The sequence below is a fragment of the Hippopotamus amphibius genome, chromosome 8, assembly GCF_030028045.1.
Source record: "Hippopotamus amphibius kiboko isolate mHipAmp2 chromosome 8, mHipAmp2.hap2, whole genome shotgun sequence".
Classification (NCBI taxonomy): Eukaryota; Metazoa; Chordata; class Mammalia; order Artiodactyla; family Hippopotamidae; genus Hippopotamus; species Hippopotamus amphibius.
Window position 1 is genome coordinate 88,361,432 of NC_080193.1, and position 14,315 is coordinate 88,375,746.

The 14,315-nt window shown below is 46.7% G+C and overlaps 2 protein-coding genes across 8 annotated transcripts in view; one reads left to right on the forward strand and one right to left on the reverse strand.

Moving 5' to 3' along the window:
• STK36 (serine/threonine kinase 36) overlaps positions 1 to 7,418 on the reverse strand; it is a 37,035-nt gene extending 29,617 nt beyond the window's left edge. For 2 of the 4 annotated variants that reach the window (XM_057744244.1, XM_057744243.1), the window contains exons 1-5: positions 6,533 to 6,793; positions 5,710 to 5,850; positions 5,522 to 5,599; positions 4,539 to 4,669; positions 920 to 1,169 (exon numbers count right to left, since the gene is read on the reverse strand). In XM_057744244.1, the coding sequence (XP_057600227.1) occupies positions 920 to 1,169; positions 4,539 to 4,669; positions 5,522 to 5,599; positions 5,710 to 5,850; positions 6,533 to 6,616 (684 nt within the window). In that variant the 5' untranslated portion in view covers positions 6,617 to 6,793. Of the gene's footprint in view, positions 1 to 919; positions 1,170 to 4,538; positions 4,670 to 5,521; positions 5,600 to 5,709; positions 5,851 to 6,532; positions 6,794 to 7,156; positions 7,205 to 7,310 lie in introns of those variants that run through there. The other 2 variants (XM_057744240.1, XM_057744241.1) reach the window with 2 other exon arrangements.
• On the forward strand, positions 7,122 to 13,854 carry RNF25 (ring finger protein 25). Of its 4 annotated transcripts, none has more exons than XM_057744252.1 (10): positions 7,122 to 7,594; positions 9,939 to 10,013; positions 10,255 to 10,357; positions 10,450 to 10,517; positions 10,616 to 10,685; positions 11,849 to 11,920; positions 12,013 to 12,156; positions 12,505 to 12,594; positions 12,862 to 12,996; positions 13,202 to 13,854. In XM_057744252.1, the coding sequence occupies exons 1-10, from the start codon at positions 7,554 to 7,556 to the stop codon at positions 13,778 to 13,780; spliced, it is 1,377 nt and encodes a 458-aa protein (XP_057600235.1). In that variant the 5' UTR covers positions 7,122 to 7,553; the 3' UTR covers positions 13,781 to 13,854. The 4 variants fall into 4 exon arrangements, with proteins under 4 accessions (XP_057600235.1, XP_057600234.1, XP_057600233.1 ...); XM_057744251.1 differs by having other exon boundaries at positions 7,523 to 7,594; positions 12,502 to 12,594; XM_057744250.1 differs by lacking the exon at positions 7,122 to 7,594 and adding an exon at positions 7,673 to 8,509.
• The last annotated feature ends 461 nt before the right edge of the window (positions 13,855 to 14,315 follow it).

The window sequence follows — 14,315 nt, forward strand, 5'->3', positions numbered from 1 at the left end:
TCTTCAGGTGGTGGAGGGGAAGGGAGACTGTCTGAAAAGTGTACATCTGTTATGAGGTTATCCTTGGGGAAATCCTTAATTGGGCCTGAAATAGGAATAGAAGATACTAGTAGATTATGACCCCTGTTCTAAAACAAGGTGATCAGTATACCATGGCTCTTGCTAGAGATACCTGCATGTCTGTTCTAAGGGAGAATGAATATCCTATGTATATCACCCACATAAGTTTCCTTTGTTTAGATTCTTTTTGATAATTATTTGGGTCACCCCCAGTTAAACAGGTTGGGGAGAAACTTGTCTCTTTTCATCTTAGATAAAACAAAGGAAAGTTATAATGAGATTTCACTCTGGGAGAAGGCTGCATTTAAATTTTATTGAAGTCCCAAATCTTGCCCTAGATGAAAAATAAAAAGGGTCATCTCTTTTTCCTCCCTCCCTCCTCTGGCCTGCTGAGATTTAACTACAATGAACAGGCACCATCTCTATCCTCTGCCCCTAATCGGTGAGCTAGCCCCACTAGCTCTGGCCATTTGGATATCTAAAGATTCTTTCAGGAAGAGGACAGCTGTGTTGGCAAATCCAGAAATCATTTGGACATTGCATCTGATAGGAAATTAGTAGAACAGATAGTGTATAAAGAGACCAGTATCTGTTTCTGGTGTCTTAAAATTACCTCTCCATTTTGATAAAGGACAGCCTGGCCCAAGGAGGGGCTGCTACTCCCAAGTTGGGCAGACCTTAGATCACCCTCCCAGAATAAGCCCCTGCAGTACAAATGCAAGGCAGCTTGCCCTAGCTCCTCCATTAATTCAGTAACTGCAAAGCGCAGCCCCAGCTCTGGAAAAAAAATTGTGGAAAAGGGAACAGGGCAGAGGGAGACAGGTTTCTGATGCAAAAGCAATCTTTCAGTATTCATTACCTTGAAGCAAGGACTAATGGTGGGGGGCCAGCGCACAGGGTCCTTGAGAATGAGGCTGACCAGCTGAAAGATGCTCGTGGTATAGAAGGGAGGGGTGCCCACTGCCAGCTCATACAGTATGCAGCCCACAGACCAGAGGTCCGCATTGTGGTCATATGGTCGTTCCTCCACCAGCTCTGGAGACATGTAGAGTGGTGTGCCCTTAATGGATGTCAGCACCATCGTGTTGGTGCTCATAGCCCGGGCAAATCTGCAGGACATGATAGAATGGAAATGGAAAAAGAGAAAATATTTGATAAAAACTAGAGAGACAAAAACAAACAAACCAACAAAAAAAACCAAAAAAAAAACAAAACAAAACCAGAGAGACTGGATGAAATGGACAGATTCTTAGAAAGGTATAAACTTCCAAGACTGAATCAGGAAGACATAGAAAATATGAACAGACCAATCACATGGAATGAAGTTGAAACTGGGATTAAAAATCTCCCAACAAACAAAAGTCCAGGACCAGATGGATTCACAGGTCAATTTTATCAAACATTTAGAGAAGAGCTGACATCCATCTTTCTCAACCTCTGCCAAAAAATTGCAGAGGAAGGGACAGTCCCAAACTCGTTTTATGAGGCCACCATTACCCTGATACCGAAACCAGACAAAGATACTACAAAAAAAGAAAACTACAGACCAATATAGATGTAGATGCAAAAATCCTCAACAAAATACTAGCCAACAGAATCCAACAACGCATAAAAAGGATCATACATCATGATCAAGTGGGGTTTATCCCTGGAATGCAAGGATTCTTCATTATACACACATCAATCAATGTGATACACCATATTAATAAACTGCAGGATAAAAACCATATGGTCATCTCAATAGATGCAGAAAAAGCTTTTGACAAAATTCAGCAGCCATTTATGATAAAAACTCTCCAGAAGGTGGGCATAGAGGGAACCTACCTCAACATAATAAAGGCCATATATGACAAACCCACAGCAAACATCATTCTCAATGGCGAAAAATTGAAAGCTTTCCCTCTAAGATCAGGAACAAGACAAGGATGTCCACACTTGCCACTACTATTCAACATAGTTTTGGAAGTCCTTGCCACAGCAATCAGAGAAGAAAAAGAAATAAAAGTAATCCAAATTGGAAAAGAAGAAGTAAAACTGTCACTGTTCACAGATGACATGATACTATACATAGAAAATCCTAAAGATGCCACCAGAAAACCACTTGAGCTAATCAATGAATTTGGTAAAGTTGCAGGATATAAAATTAACACACAGAAATCTTTTTCATTTCTATACACTACCAATGAAAGTTCAGAAAGAGAAATTAAGGAAACAATCCCATTCACCATTGCAACAAAAAGAATCAAATACCTAGGAATAAACCTAACTAAGGAGGTAAAAGACCTGTACTCAGAAAACTATAAGACACTAATCAAAGAAATCAAACATGACACAAACAGATGGAGGGACATACCATGTTCTTGGATGGGAAGAATCAACATGGTGAAAATGACTATACTACCTAAAGCAATTTACAGATTCAATGCAATCCCGATCAAATTACCTACAGCATTTTTCACACAACTAGAACAAGAAATTTTATGATTTGTATGGAAACACAAAAGACCCCGAATAGCCAAAGCAATCTTGAGAAGGAAAGACAGAGTTGGGGGAATCAGGCTTCCTGACTTCAGGCTATACTACAAGGCTACAGTGATCAAGACAGTATAGTACTGGCACAAACACAGAAATACAGATCAATGGAACAGGACAGAAAGCCCAGAGATAAACTATGGTCAACTAATCTATGACAAAGGACGCAAGGATATACAATGGAGAAAAGGCAGCCTCTTCAGTAAGAGGGGCTGGGAAAACTGGACAGCTACATGTGAAAGAATGAAATCACAACACTCTGTAACACCATATGCAAAAATAAACTCCAAATGGATTAAAGACCTAAATGTAAGGCCAGGCACTATAAAACTCCTAGAGGAAAACATAGGAAGAACACTCTTCGACATAAATAACAGCAAGATCTTTTTTGACCCACCCCCTAGAGTAATGGAAATAAAAACAAAAACAAATAAGTGGGACCTAATGAAACTTCAAAGCTTCTGCACAGCAAAGGAAACTATAAGCAGGACAAAAAGACAACCCTCAGAATGGGAGAAAATATTTGCAAACGAATCAACAGAGGATTAATCTCCAAAATATATAAACAGTTCATCCAGCTCAATATCAAAAAAACAAACAACCCAATCCAAAAATGGGCAAAGACCCAAATAGGCATTTCTCCAAAGAAGACATACGGATGGCCAAGAGGCACATGAAAATCTACTCAACATCACTAATTATGAGAGAATTGCAAATCAAAACTACAATGAGGTATCACCTCACACCAGTTAGAATGGGCATCATCAGAAAATCTACAAACAGTAAATGCTGGAGAGGGTGTGGAGAAAAGGGAACGCTCTGGCACTGTTGGTGGGAATGTAAACTGATAACAGCCACTATGGAGAACAGTATGGAGGTTCCTTGCAAAGCTAAAAATAGAGTTACCATATGACCCAGCAATCCCTCTGCTGGGCACATACCCAGAGAACACCATAATTCAAAAAGACACATGCACTCCAATGTTCACTGCAGCACTATTTACAATAGCCAGGACATGGAAGCAACCTAAATGTCCATCCACAGATGAATGGGTAAAAAAGATGTGGTACATATATACAATGGAATATTACTCAGCTGTAAAAAGCAATGAAACTGGGACATTTTTAAAGACATGGATGGACCTAGAGATTGTCATACAGAGTGAAGTGAGTCAGAAAGAGAAAAACAAATATCGTATATTAACACATATATATGGACTATAGAAAAATGGTACAAATCAACCGGTTTGCAAGGCAGAAATAGAGACACAGATGTAGAGAACAAACATATGGTCACCAAGTGGGGAAAGCAGGGAGGGTTGAGGGGGAATGAATTGGGAGACTGGGATACCAAGTAGTACACTATAAATATGTGCAGTTTATTGTCTGTTAACTGTATCTCAATAAAAGTTCTTAGAAACAAACAAACAAACAAAAGAACCAAAAAAAACCTAGAGAGACTTCCCTGGCAGTCAAGTGGTTAAGATGCCGTGCTTTCACTGCAGGGGGCGGCATGGGTTCCATTCCTGGTTGGGGAAGTAAGATCCAGCATGCCGGCGTGGTAGGGCCAAAAAAATAGATAGATAGATAGATAGATAGATAGATAGATAGATAGATAGACAGACAGACAGACAGACAGACAGATAGGCAGACAGATAATAAACACTAGAGCTGGCCACTGTTAGCTATCACTGTGTGAGATAGATAGGTAGACAGATGAATAAATAAATAGACAGATAGATAAATAAATAATAAACACTAGAACTGGTCACTGCTACCTATCACTGTGTGAAATATCCCCAACCTGAACAGAGAGAGCATCTTCCAAAACCCAGCAGGAATCCCAGTCTCCAGCTCAGGTTCTAAAATGAGGCCCAAGGAAGTCAAATATATGATCTAAGGCTCCTTGCAGAACTGGAAGCACAGACAGAAGGTCAGGTTCCTCACCCAAAGTCACACAGCTTGATGCCACCATCCTTGGCAAGGAGGATGTTCTGAGGCTTCATGTCTCGGTGGAGGATGCGGTGGGAATGCAGATAGTACAGGGCTGATACCAACTGGGCAGCAATGGCCTGAACCTACGGGTCAAAGAGTCAGGTGGGAGGAAGAAAGGAGAGGTCAAAGGAGGGTATCTCAGAGCCTACTTATTTCATAGGATCATTGTGAGGACTTAATCAGAATGATGCCTGGCACTTAGTAAGCATTCAATATACATTAGCTGTTATTAAATAAGACAAAGTCCCTTTTCTCAAGAGAAGTACCCAGTCAAACAAACAAGACTGACAAAACAAGTAAGATGATGGCTTACAAATAATGATGAATGCTTGGAAGCAAAGTCCTGAGGGGGACCTACTTGCTACGGTGCAGAGATATCCCTAGAATGAATATGGCTAGAGAATGTGTTCAACCAAATCCTGCTGCTAACCGCTGTGTCTTGCTGGTGAATCCTGCCTTAACCATAACCCTTCCTGACTCTCTGGTACCATCATACTGGGCCTTCTTTGCTAAAGGTGCCTAGCTGCAAAAACAACAACAACAACAACATTAATAGTAGCTAGATATATTGAATACTTGTGTCAGGCACTCTTTCAAACACTTAACATGAATCAACTTATTAATCTTCACAACAGCCTTATGAGGTAGACATTATTATTATTTCCATTTTAAAATGAGAAAACTGAGCAAACAGAGGTTAAAGTAACTTGCCCCAGAAGACCCAGCTAGAAAGTGGCAGATCCAACCTTTGTATTCAGAGATTTTGGTTCCAGTGTTCACGTAATTTACTGTCACACGATACGGCCTCTACATACACCTAGACTCTTATATTTTACTTAGGAGTTTCCAAATGGAAACTCCGAGCCCTCAGCTCTTGCTACCAGTCCTTAACCTGAGGAGAGGTCATGGGTGGGAGTAGTTTGAGCTGGGAATACCTGGTCTTCGGGAAGTTTTCCATCATCTTCTAGGATCTGAAAGAGCTCTCCCTCAGCATAGTCTGTCACCACTACCACCTGCAGGAAGAAGGCAATGCTACTGATGGCTCCACATTTATGCATTTTGAGGCTGGGAAATTCCTGAGACCCTTCTTCTTGGGAAGAGGTGACCCAAAACCAAAGCACACCTCTTTGTCAGTCTCAAAGCTGTCAAGCATATGCACAATATTGGGATGCCGCAGACCCCGCATGATTTCAATTTCTCGTTGCAGGTTCTTCAGCTCCTTCTCTGAGCGTCCCAATTTTGGAATGAACTTCAGGGCCACCACCTGTCAGTGGTAAGGTCAAGAGTCAAGGCCTAACCACACTATTGAAACATTAGCCTCAGAGCTCCAGAACTCAGACTTCAGATTGAACAATTCTAACTATACTTGCTAGTCTCCCACTAGACTTTACTCATGGTACCCTGGCCTTACCCAGGCTTCCCCTGCCTCTCGCTCTAGGAGGAAACAGCCTCTGCCAGATAGATCCCTTTGGTGGCTTCTGGGAGAGGTGTTCTGATCTGGATGAAGAACTCAAGATTTAAGGGATTTAGTAGAAACAGAACAAAAGGAAAATGAAGAGGGAAGAATAGAGTTCAGGTGGTTTATCCCTTCCTTCATGGCATGGTAGTTAATAATAATAATTGTTGTTGTTTACTAGGTGCCAAGCACTGTACTAAGTGATTTAGTGTGATAACACACTGAATCCTCAAACCCCAGTAAGACACTGTTTTTACTCTCATTCTATAGATGAGGAAACAGACATAGTGAGGTTAAGCTGTCTATAGTTCTAAGGCTAGAAAGCGGTGGAGCCACGATTTGAACCCAGGTAATCCAATTTCAGAGCTCATATTCCATAAGTATAAAGGAGTCAGTATCTTACGAATACAGGTCAGTATTCTGGCCCTATTCTCCACTGGAGTTGAGGGTGTGGACTCCCACCCAAGAGATATCCCTCTCTGTTCATCACCTGAGCACTGTATTTTCTTCGGCCCTTGTACACCCTCCCAAAAGAGCCTTCTCCAATCATCTCCAACACGTGGTACTTTTCCATGACAGAGATTTCAGGATCCCTCAGAAGGAAGGAGGTAGAGATGGCGGTGAAGGGCTACAGCTCCAGGAACAGTTCCGCACATCTAGGAGGCCTGGTTTGGGCATGGAAAAAAGGGTAGCGTTAACCATCTTGCCTTTTCCTTTTTTCGTAACAATCCAGGCCTCATAAACAAGGTAGCATGAAGTGGATGGAAAGATGAGATCTTGGAGCAGATCGCCTTCCGTAGTTCTCCCTCCTTTTCTCCTCCTGTCCCCCAACCCAACCTCATTCCTACCCGACCCCGTGTATCCCTTCCGCCTCCACCCAGCCTCGCCCACCCGACCACTGCCCCCTTCACCCAGCCTCTCCCCCTCACCCCGCCCTCTCCACCCAGCCTCGCCCAGACGACCCCGCCCCCTTCGTCCAGCCTCGCCCACCCGACCCCGCCCCCCTCCATCCTGCGTCGCCCACCGACCCCGCCCCTTCCAGCCACCCCAAAGTTCCTGTCCCCCCTCCACACTCCAGGCCCGCACGCTTAGCGGACAGGAGCCCCTCTCTTACCCCAGCCTAGGAGCTTCAAGCTCCTCAGGCCGAGGGACGCCGGCCCTGGCCTTCAGCCCCGCCCTTTCTGGCTGCCTTCGTACTTTGCCTGACTTATCGTTCTTCTCCACCCCCACTGCCGGTCTCTTTAGACTCACATTGTTACCAATTTTACCTGCTAGAACTGGTCAGAGGTTCGGAGGACAGAGGCGTTCAGGGGTGTGGGAGAGACAGTGGGCCGCCCATAGGCACTTCTTAGGGCACTTCCGAACCATCCCTCGGCCATCAGGACCATCTAAGGACCCGGAGTCTGCGGTTGCCTAGAAACGGCCTCTAGCCGCGCTCCTTCCCCTGCTTAACTTTCCGCCTCCGACTGCCCGGAGGGTATTTCCGGTTCCGGACGCGGGCCGCAGAAGACATGGCGGCGTCTGCGTCGGCAGCTGCAGGGGAGGAGGACTGGTAACTGGGGGCATAGGCTTTGGCTGGCCGCCTGGATCCAGTCTGGGGGACTAGCAGTAGCCGCGGACGGTCCGTACGGCGGGCGCTTGGGGCAGAGACGCTGACATCTCTCCCTAAGGGAGTTCTGGACTGGGGAGCGGGTGGGTGGAGGGGCGCTAATCTGACCCGGAGGAGACCGCATCAGCGCCGGCCTGGCAAGCTCAGGCCGCGCCTTGTCTGGTTCGATCCTCCGGCTTCACCCCGACCCATTCTCTCTTTCTGAAGTGGATTTGTGTAGGGTCCCGGGGGATCCCTGTTTATCAGATCTAGCCCCCATCCCTTTTACTTCCCGGCACCGTTGTCCTGCAGTTCCCGTCCCGCTTCCCCTTGGATCAGTCTATTTCCGCTGAGGCGATCCCCAACCCTTCGCAACCGGACCAATGCGGACTGTTGTCTGAATAAAGCTTTACCCCTCACAAAAAGCGCTCCTAGTCCTTCTCTTAAGCATTCTTAAGAAGCGAGCAGAACCTGGAAGGACTCTGGGATTTGGAAATAGATAAATGTGGGTTCGCATCATATTTTATTAGCTGTGTGATGCTGGCCAGGTCACCTAGCTTCTGTGAGTCAAAACCAAATAAGTGGGTGTGGCATCCACCTCGTAGAGTAGTTGAGAGGATCAGGATGAATTTGTAACATACGTAAGCCTCCTTTTCATTAATAACTGTGAGATATAGGCACCTGAGGAGACTAGATGAGGCCTGAAGAGGTAAAATGATTTGCCAAAAGATACATAGGTATGACCAGGAATCCAGGTTGTCAAGACTCCAAACTTTATGTTCTTAGTTCTAGGACATTCTACAGTTACTCCTCCCCTTTTTTTGTCACCATCTTACCACCATCCCATCCTGTATCTCACATCCAGGACCCAGGTGACAGGTAGGGTGGATGAAGTATTGAAGAGCTTCTTGATGGAGGCTATACCTCAGTGTTTCATTGGTTCAGGGAGCCCAGCCAGTGCTGGCCTTTACTGAGACCATCCAGACTTCTGGTTTTCAGTCTGCTCAGGGGGACTTTAAGATTCTAAGGGGACACTTTGTGTCTTGGCGAGGGCCGTATTGATTGTACAGCTAGCCTGTGGTGCTCTAAGACTCCAACACTCGTGTCAACCAGAACTACTCAACTGTTACCTACATCATCTATTGTATATTTTGAGGTGTCTGCCTAAGACTTAAAGACTTAAAATTTTTGAGAATCACTACATATATATGTGTGTGTATATATATGTCACACTAGGGCAGCCCTGCTCTTGGTGAAGAAGGGACAGTATAACTATAAGAAAGCAAACCAAACATGTTTCTTTCCGTGTGTTATCTGTAAAGTCAAGCTGTGGCCTCAAGCCAGTAACTCATCTTCAGTGGCATTACAACTGCTGTTTCTGTGATTAAACATGTGTGTCCTCTGATTCACATCAGGACCACTGGATCCTGACCTGCACAGGTTGATCTAGATCAGTCAGGCAGCAGGGATCATAAATGCATTGAATATTAACTATGTCCTCTCTTTTCTTTTAAGGGAGAAGGTTATATACGAATAGCCAAAAAAGAGCACATAGACTAAGTACTATGGCCAAGATACTATTAGGCACTTGACATAAACAAATCACCTTTCATCCTCACAATAACCCTGGAGAGTGGGTGGTAATATCATATGTGGTGGACAGGGTAATTCAGTTTTACAGATATAAGTAACTACTGAGATCACATAGCTGGTAAGTGATTGGTACCTGTTACTCATCCCAAGGCTGATGGCTCTTCCACTATAGCACAGCCTTTACAGCACGTAGATCTGTTCTGTTCAGGTTGGTATCTCCTTTGAGGAGGTTTACAGTGACTGGTATTGGGAGTGTATGTAGACACTGGGATCCATGAATGGTGGTGTAAGGAAAGCCAGGAGTGGTATTGGTAACTTTAATGCTAATCAATGGATGTCATGTTTCTCGGTCAGAGAAATGGCCACCAAGGAACAACCAACAGTGCAATGAAACTTAAACAGGGAGTCAGGAAACCTAGCTTGGGTCTCAGTTCTGCCTCTGTTAAGCCTTGAGATTTGGGCTAGTCTTTTCACCTTCTTGGGAATCTGTTTCCTCAGTTATTGGCAGAAATGATCTCTAAAAGTCTGATTCCCATGCTTCCTATCTGGCTACTTGATAAATTAAGGAAACATGTTTCCCCCATTTTTATGGAGGTTAGCAAGGGAATGCAGTCAGGCAGATTGCCATTTTTCTACAAAGCCACCCTTCATTGGCCTTAGTAGGCTTTAATAGGGAGAGTTGTAATGGTGAGTCAATCTCCCCCTGTCTCTCTAGGGTCCTTCCCTCTGAAGTTGAAGTGTTAGAGTCTATCTATCTGGATGAACTACAGGTGGTTCAAGGAAATGGCAGGTATGTATTCAACTAGAGGTGGGCAGGAGTCCCCTTGGTAATAAGAGGATTCCATGCAGTGTCTGCGAGCCTTGATTTCAGAGATATTTCTGTCATGGAGACAGACTATCCCTTCAATCACCCCAAAAGAAAAAGCCCGATGCTCACTTCCTCTGCCCGCTTTACTCTCTCACCCCCATCCTCCTCAGCCTTCAAGCCCCTGCCCAGTCACATCCCAGGTCTCCACTTCATCCACCTGCAGATCGTCACCATGGGAGATCTACATCACCCTGCACCCTGCCACTGCAGAAGACCAGGATTCACAGTATGTCTGCTTCACTCTGGTGCTTCAGGTCCCAGCACAGGTGAGGCTTCTACTTGATGGCAGCTAAGGGAGGAAGGGGAGAGGCCTTGGGGTGGAGTACATTAGCAGTAGCATGTTATCTTCTCCCTCTAGTATCCCCACGAGGTGCCACAGATCTCTATCCGTAACCCCCGAGGACTCTCAGATGAACAGATCCACAAGTAAGTCGGGCTGGTCAGTGCAGGGAAAACTTGGGATACAACTCAGTTTTGTGAGGGAAGGGGGCAGGCCTAATGTTTGCTTTGCCCTCCCCCTCCAGGATCTCACAGGCGCTGAGCCACGTGGCTGAGACTGGGCTGGGCACTGCCATGCTCTATGAACTCATCGAGGTGAGAGCTGTGCTAGCCTGGGGAAACGTCCTTCCCTTCCAGCTAGGGCAGTTTCTCTCAAGGGAGGCCATGGGCCTAGAATCTTAAATAATCTTGGAGATATTCGTTTAGTTCTTGTTTAGGTAAGGCCTAAACTGATCCAGAAAGATGAGACTCTCTTCTGTTGCAAAAATCTCTTTAAAAGACAGTTCTGTGTCTTCCCCAAGTTGCCTATTCCAACATCTTAACAGAAAATTATTTCTCCTCTTTAACTTGCATTTTTCGTGCTTCAGTATCAGTGCATTTCTTGTTCTCTTGGCATAGGCAATTGAAAGAAGCAAGAGATCTTGCCTGGAGGGTCTAGCCATAAATGAACATTTGAAGGCTAGTCTGTCATTGGAGCTGACTAGAAAAAGTCATGGTTCTTTCCCTCAAAGAGTTTCTACCCTAGTGAAGGAAACAACCCACATGAAACTACGCCTAGAGCTACAAGTTAATATACACAGCTAACTTCTGTTGTTTAAGATGAAAAACACAAATACAGTCTTGTTTTCTCTGCTTTTGAGGTTTTAAGAAAAATGTTCAGAAAAGAATGAAGGTGGGTGGCCTGGAGTCAGAGTGGGCAGAGACCACTGGAGCAATTCTGAGGCCTCCACGATGCAGCTTTGAACTTTGTGGAATTCTAGAGTATTAGCTATTCAAACAGCAGTGTAAATGCATATTTCATAGCTCAACCTGATGCCTTTTGAATTCTCTGTCCGTTTGGGGTGTCCATGCCTTCACTTTCTTTCTGAAAGCTGACTCCAGAACAGGCTCATTGAGGGAGTGATACTCAAAGGGGGATAACCAAGAAAGGCTTCCCAGAAGATGTGAGTTTTAATTGGACATTTTTTCCCTCTAAGGTGTTTTATTTTCATCCCCAAGATGTTTTAAAAGTGACTTAATGAGTGGAAAAACAGTTACATTGGATTTTTGCAGCTGGGTAGATTTGCGGGGAGGGGTGGGGGCCTGGAGGAGGATTACTTGCAAGCACAGGGAGCATCACCAAGACAGAAATGCGTGAACACGAGGCAGATTGCCTTGGCAGGAGATAGCCCTTGCCAGTCACTCCTGGGAGTAGTTGATAAGCTTCACCCACTGTTCTGGCCCCGCCTCCCTATTTGAACAGTGTCTTCTCTCCTCAGAAAGGGAAGGAAATTCTCACAGATAACAACATCCCCCATGGCCAGTGCGTCATCTGCCTCTATGGTTTCCAGGTGGGTTACTCTTGGGACATGTGGGTCTGCTTGTGACAGACAGTGGAGGGCTTGGGGTAGAGCTCTGACACAGTGCTCTACCCTCCCTCCAGGAGAAAGAGGCATTTACCAAAACACCCTGTTACCACTACTTCCACTGCCACTGCCTGGCTCGGTACATCCAGCACATGGAGCATGAGCTGCAGGCCCAGGACCGGGAGCAGGAACAGGAACGGCAGCACACCGCAACCAAACAGGTTGATCCGCCGCCCTGCTTGCTTGACGCATAACCTCTTCTATTCCTCCACTCTAGGGCCTCCTTAGCCTTTCAGGGTCATAGGTACCTTTAAGATTAATGAAAGCTCACCTTTGTCCAGGAAAAAGGGGCATCCTTATATACATGTAATCATATTGCACACCGTTTCAGAGGGTTCCCAGACCTCTAGCTAGGCAGTCCCTGCCCTGTACCCCCTCACCATCAAACAGCTATGCCTTTGCCCCTCCGTCTCAACCCTTTGCAGGTGAGGCTGGCCGACTGGGTTGGGCAGCTGGCGAGCACCTGGGGCTGGGAAGCAGGGGTGTGATTTCTCCTTTCTTTTCAGAAGGCTGTTGGTGTGCAGTGCCCAGTGTGCAGAGAGCCGCTCGTGTATGATCTTGCCTCACTAAAAGCAGCCCCTGAACCCCAACAGTCCATGGTAAGGGAACTCTCTTCTAATCTGAGCCAATAATGGCATTTTGTCTGCTTCGAATGGGATCTCTGGAATTGGGCTCAAGCTGCCTGGGCCCTCTCTGCAAAGCCATGGCTCCCAGCAGAAATCCAGAGCTTTGTTCGGGAGCCCAGTCTGAGGGATAAAACCAAGAACCTTGAGCAGATCTTCTGAGGCAGTCCTGGAAGAGCAGGGGTTTCGAGTCTGCCTTCTTCTGTTTATTCTCTCCGTGCCATTCTGCTCCTTTCCCTCCAGGAGCTGTACCAGCCTGATGCAGAGAGCTTGCGCCAGCAAGAAGAGCGCAAGAGGCTCTACCAGAGACAGCAGGAGAGGGGGGGCATCATTGACCTTGAGGCTGAGCGTAACCGGTACTTCATCAGCCTCCAGCAGGTGAGGGAAGGGTTTCTCACTCCTCCCCCTGGTGACACCAGCCTTCCTACCAACACCCCTCTGCCATGGCCCTCGGGTGAGCTTTGTTGTACCCTGGGAGGTTATAGGCTGATGGCGGTTGGCTCAGATTCTGGGCAGGGGGCCTGCAGTTCCCCCACTCTGAGGAACTGCATCTCCTTCACTACATCTGCTCACTTCCTTCTAGCCTCCTGTCCCTTTGGAACCTGAGTCAGCTACAGATGCCTCTGGAGGATCCCACCCACCCAGTGCCCTTGCCACAGAACCGTCCACCTCATCAACTGCTCAAACCACCCTGTCAGCTCCTCTGCCTCTGGCCTCCCAGTACACATTTGAGAAGATTCCAGGGGTTGGGCTAAATCAGCAAAAGCTGGGCGAGACCCAGAAAGCTATGCTAGATCCCCCCCGGGCCAGTCGAGGCCCCTGGAGACAGCCTGAACGGAGACACCTAAAAGGAGGGGAGTGCAATGCCCTCAAAGGAACCAGTGACACCCAGGAACTGCCACCTCCTGAGGGGCCCCTCAAGGAGCCCATGGACCTAAAGCCAGAGTCCCGTAACCAAGGGGTGGAAGGTCCTCCCCAAGAAAAGGGGCCTGGCACCTGGCAGGGTCCCCCGCCCCGCAGGACTCGGGACTGTGCCTGCTGGGAGCGCTCCAAGGGTCGGACACCGGCTTCTTCCTATCCCCGCCTGCCTCGGGGTCGGGGAGCCTACCGGCCTGGTACTCGAAGGGAGCCTGTGAGCCTCGAATCGGAGGATGGTTCCTAGCAGGACTGTGGGGGGACAGGGAAGTGGGGGCGGGAGGGGGCAATAAAGAGATTGGCCTTGTTTGGCTTTCCTTACTCAGTAGTGTCTAGCCTGTGAAGTATGGCTGTCTTTCTAAATTCCTAGCAAGATGAGCATGGCAGAGGAGCCCCAATTTTGCTCTGAAGTCTCTTCGCCCAAGAGATTGGGGTCTGGATAAAGAGGAGTCTGACATCTCAGCTAGTGTAGCAGGTTCTAAGGAAAATAGGTTCTAAGGAAACCTAGTGGATGCCGACACTTAAGCAGAATATGCAGGACCAACCCTGCCACATAACCCACTGTGCATACGCCCACGTCTGTCTATCTGTGTATTTGAATACCTTTAGGTGGAGGATGGTACTTTCCTGTTTACTACAGTCTCTCTTCTTCCCCCCTTGTCTTAGGCAGGCTATGCCCCCAGCATTTGCATACGTGGACCACTGATGGCCGCTGGAGGCATCTGTGTTTACAGCCCTTGCTTTTTACTCAAGTGCCAACATTGGGAAGTAGGAGGGAGGTC

Bases quoted from the DNA above. Each gene is read 5' to 3' on its own strand.
- RNF25 (XM_057744249.1), top strand. From the start codon at position 8,370: ATGACCAGGAATCCAGGTTGTCAAGACTCCAAACTTTATGTTCTTAGT. The intron at 10,014-10,254 runs GTATGTATTCAA...ATCCACCTGCAG, and splicing joins GTGGTTCAAGGAAATGGCAG to ATCGTCACCATGGGAGATCT. The intron at 11,921-12,012 runs GTGGGTTACTCT...CCCTCCCTCCAG, and splicing joins TCTGCCTCTATGGTTTCCAG to GAGAAAGAGGCATTTACCAA.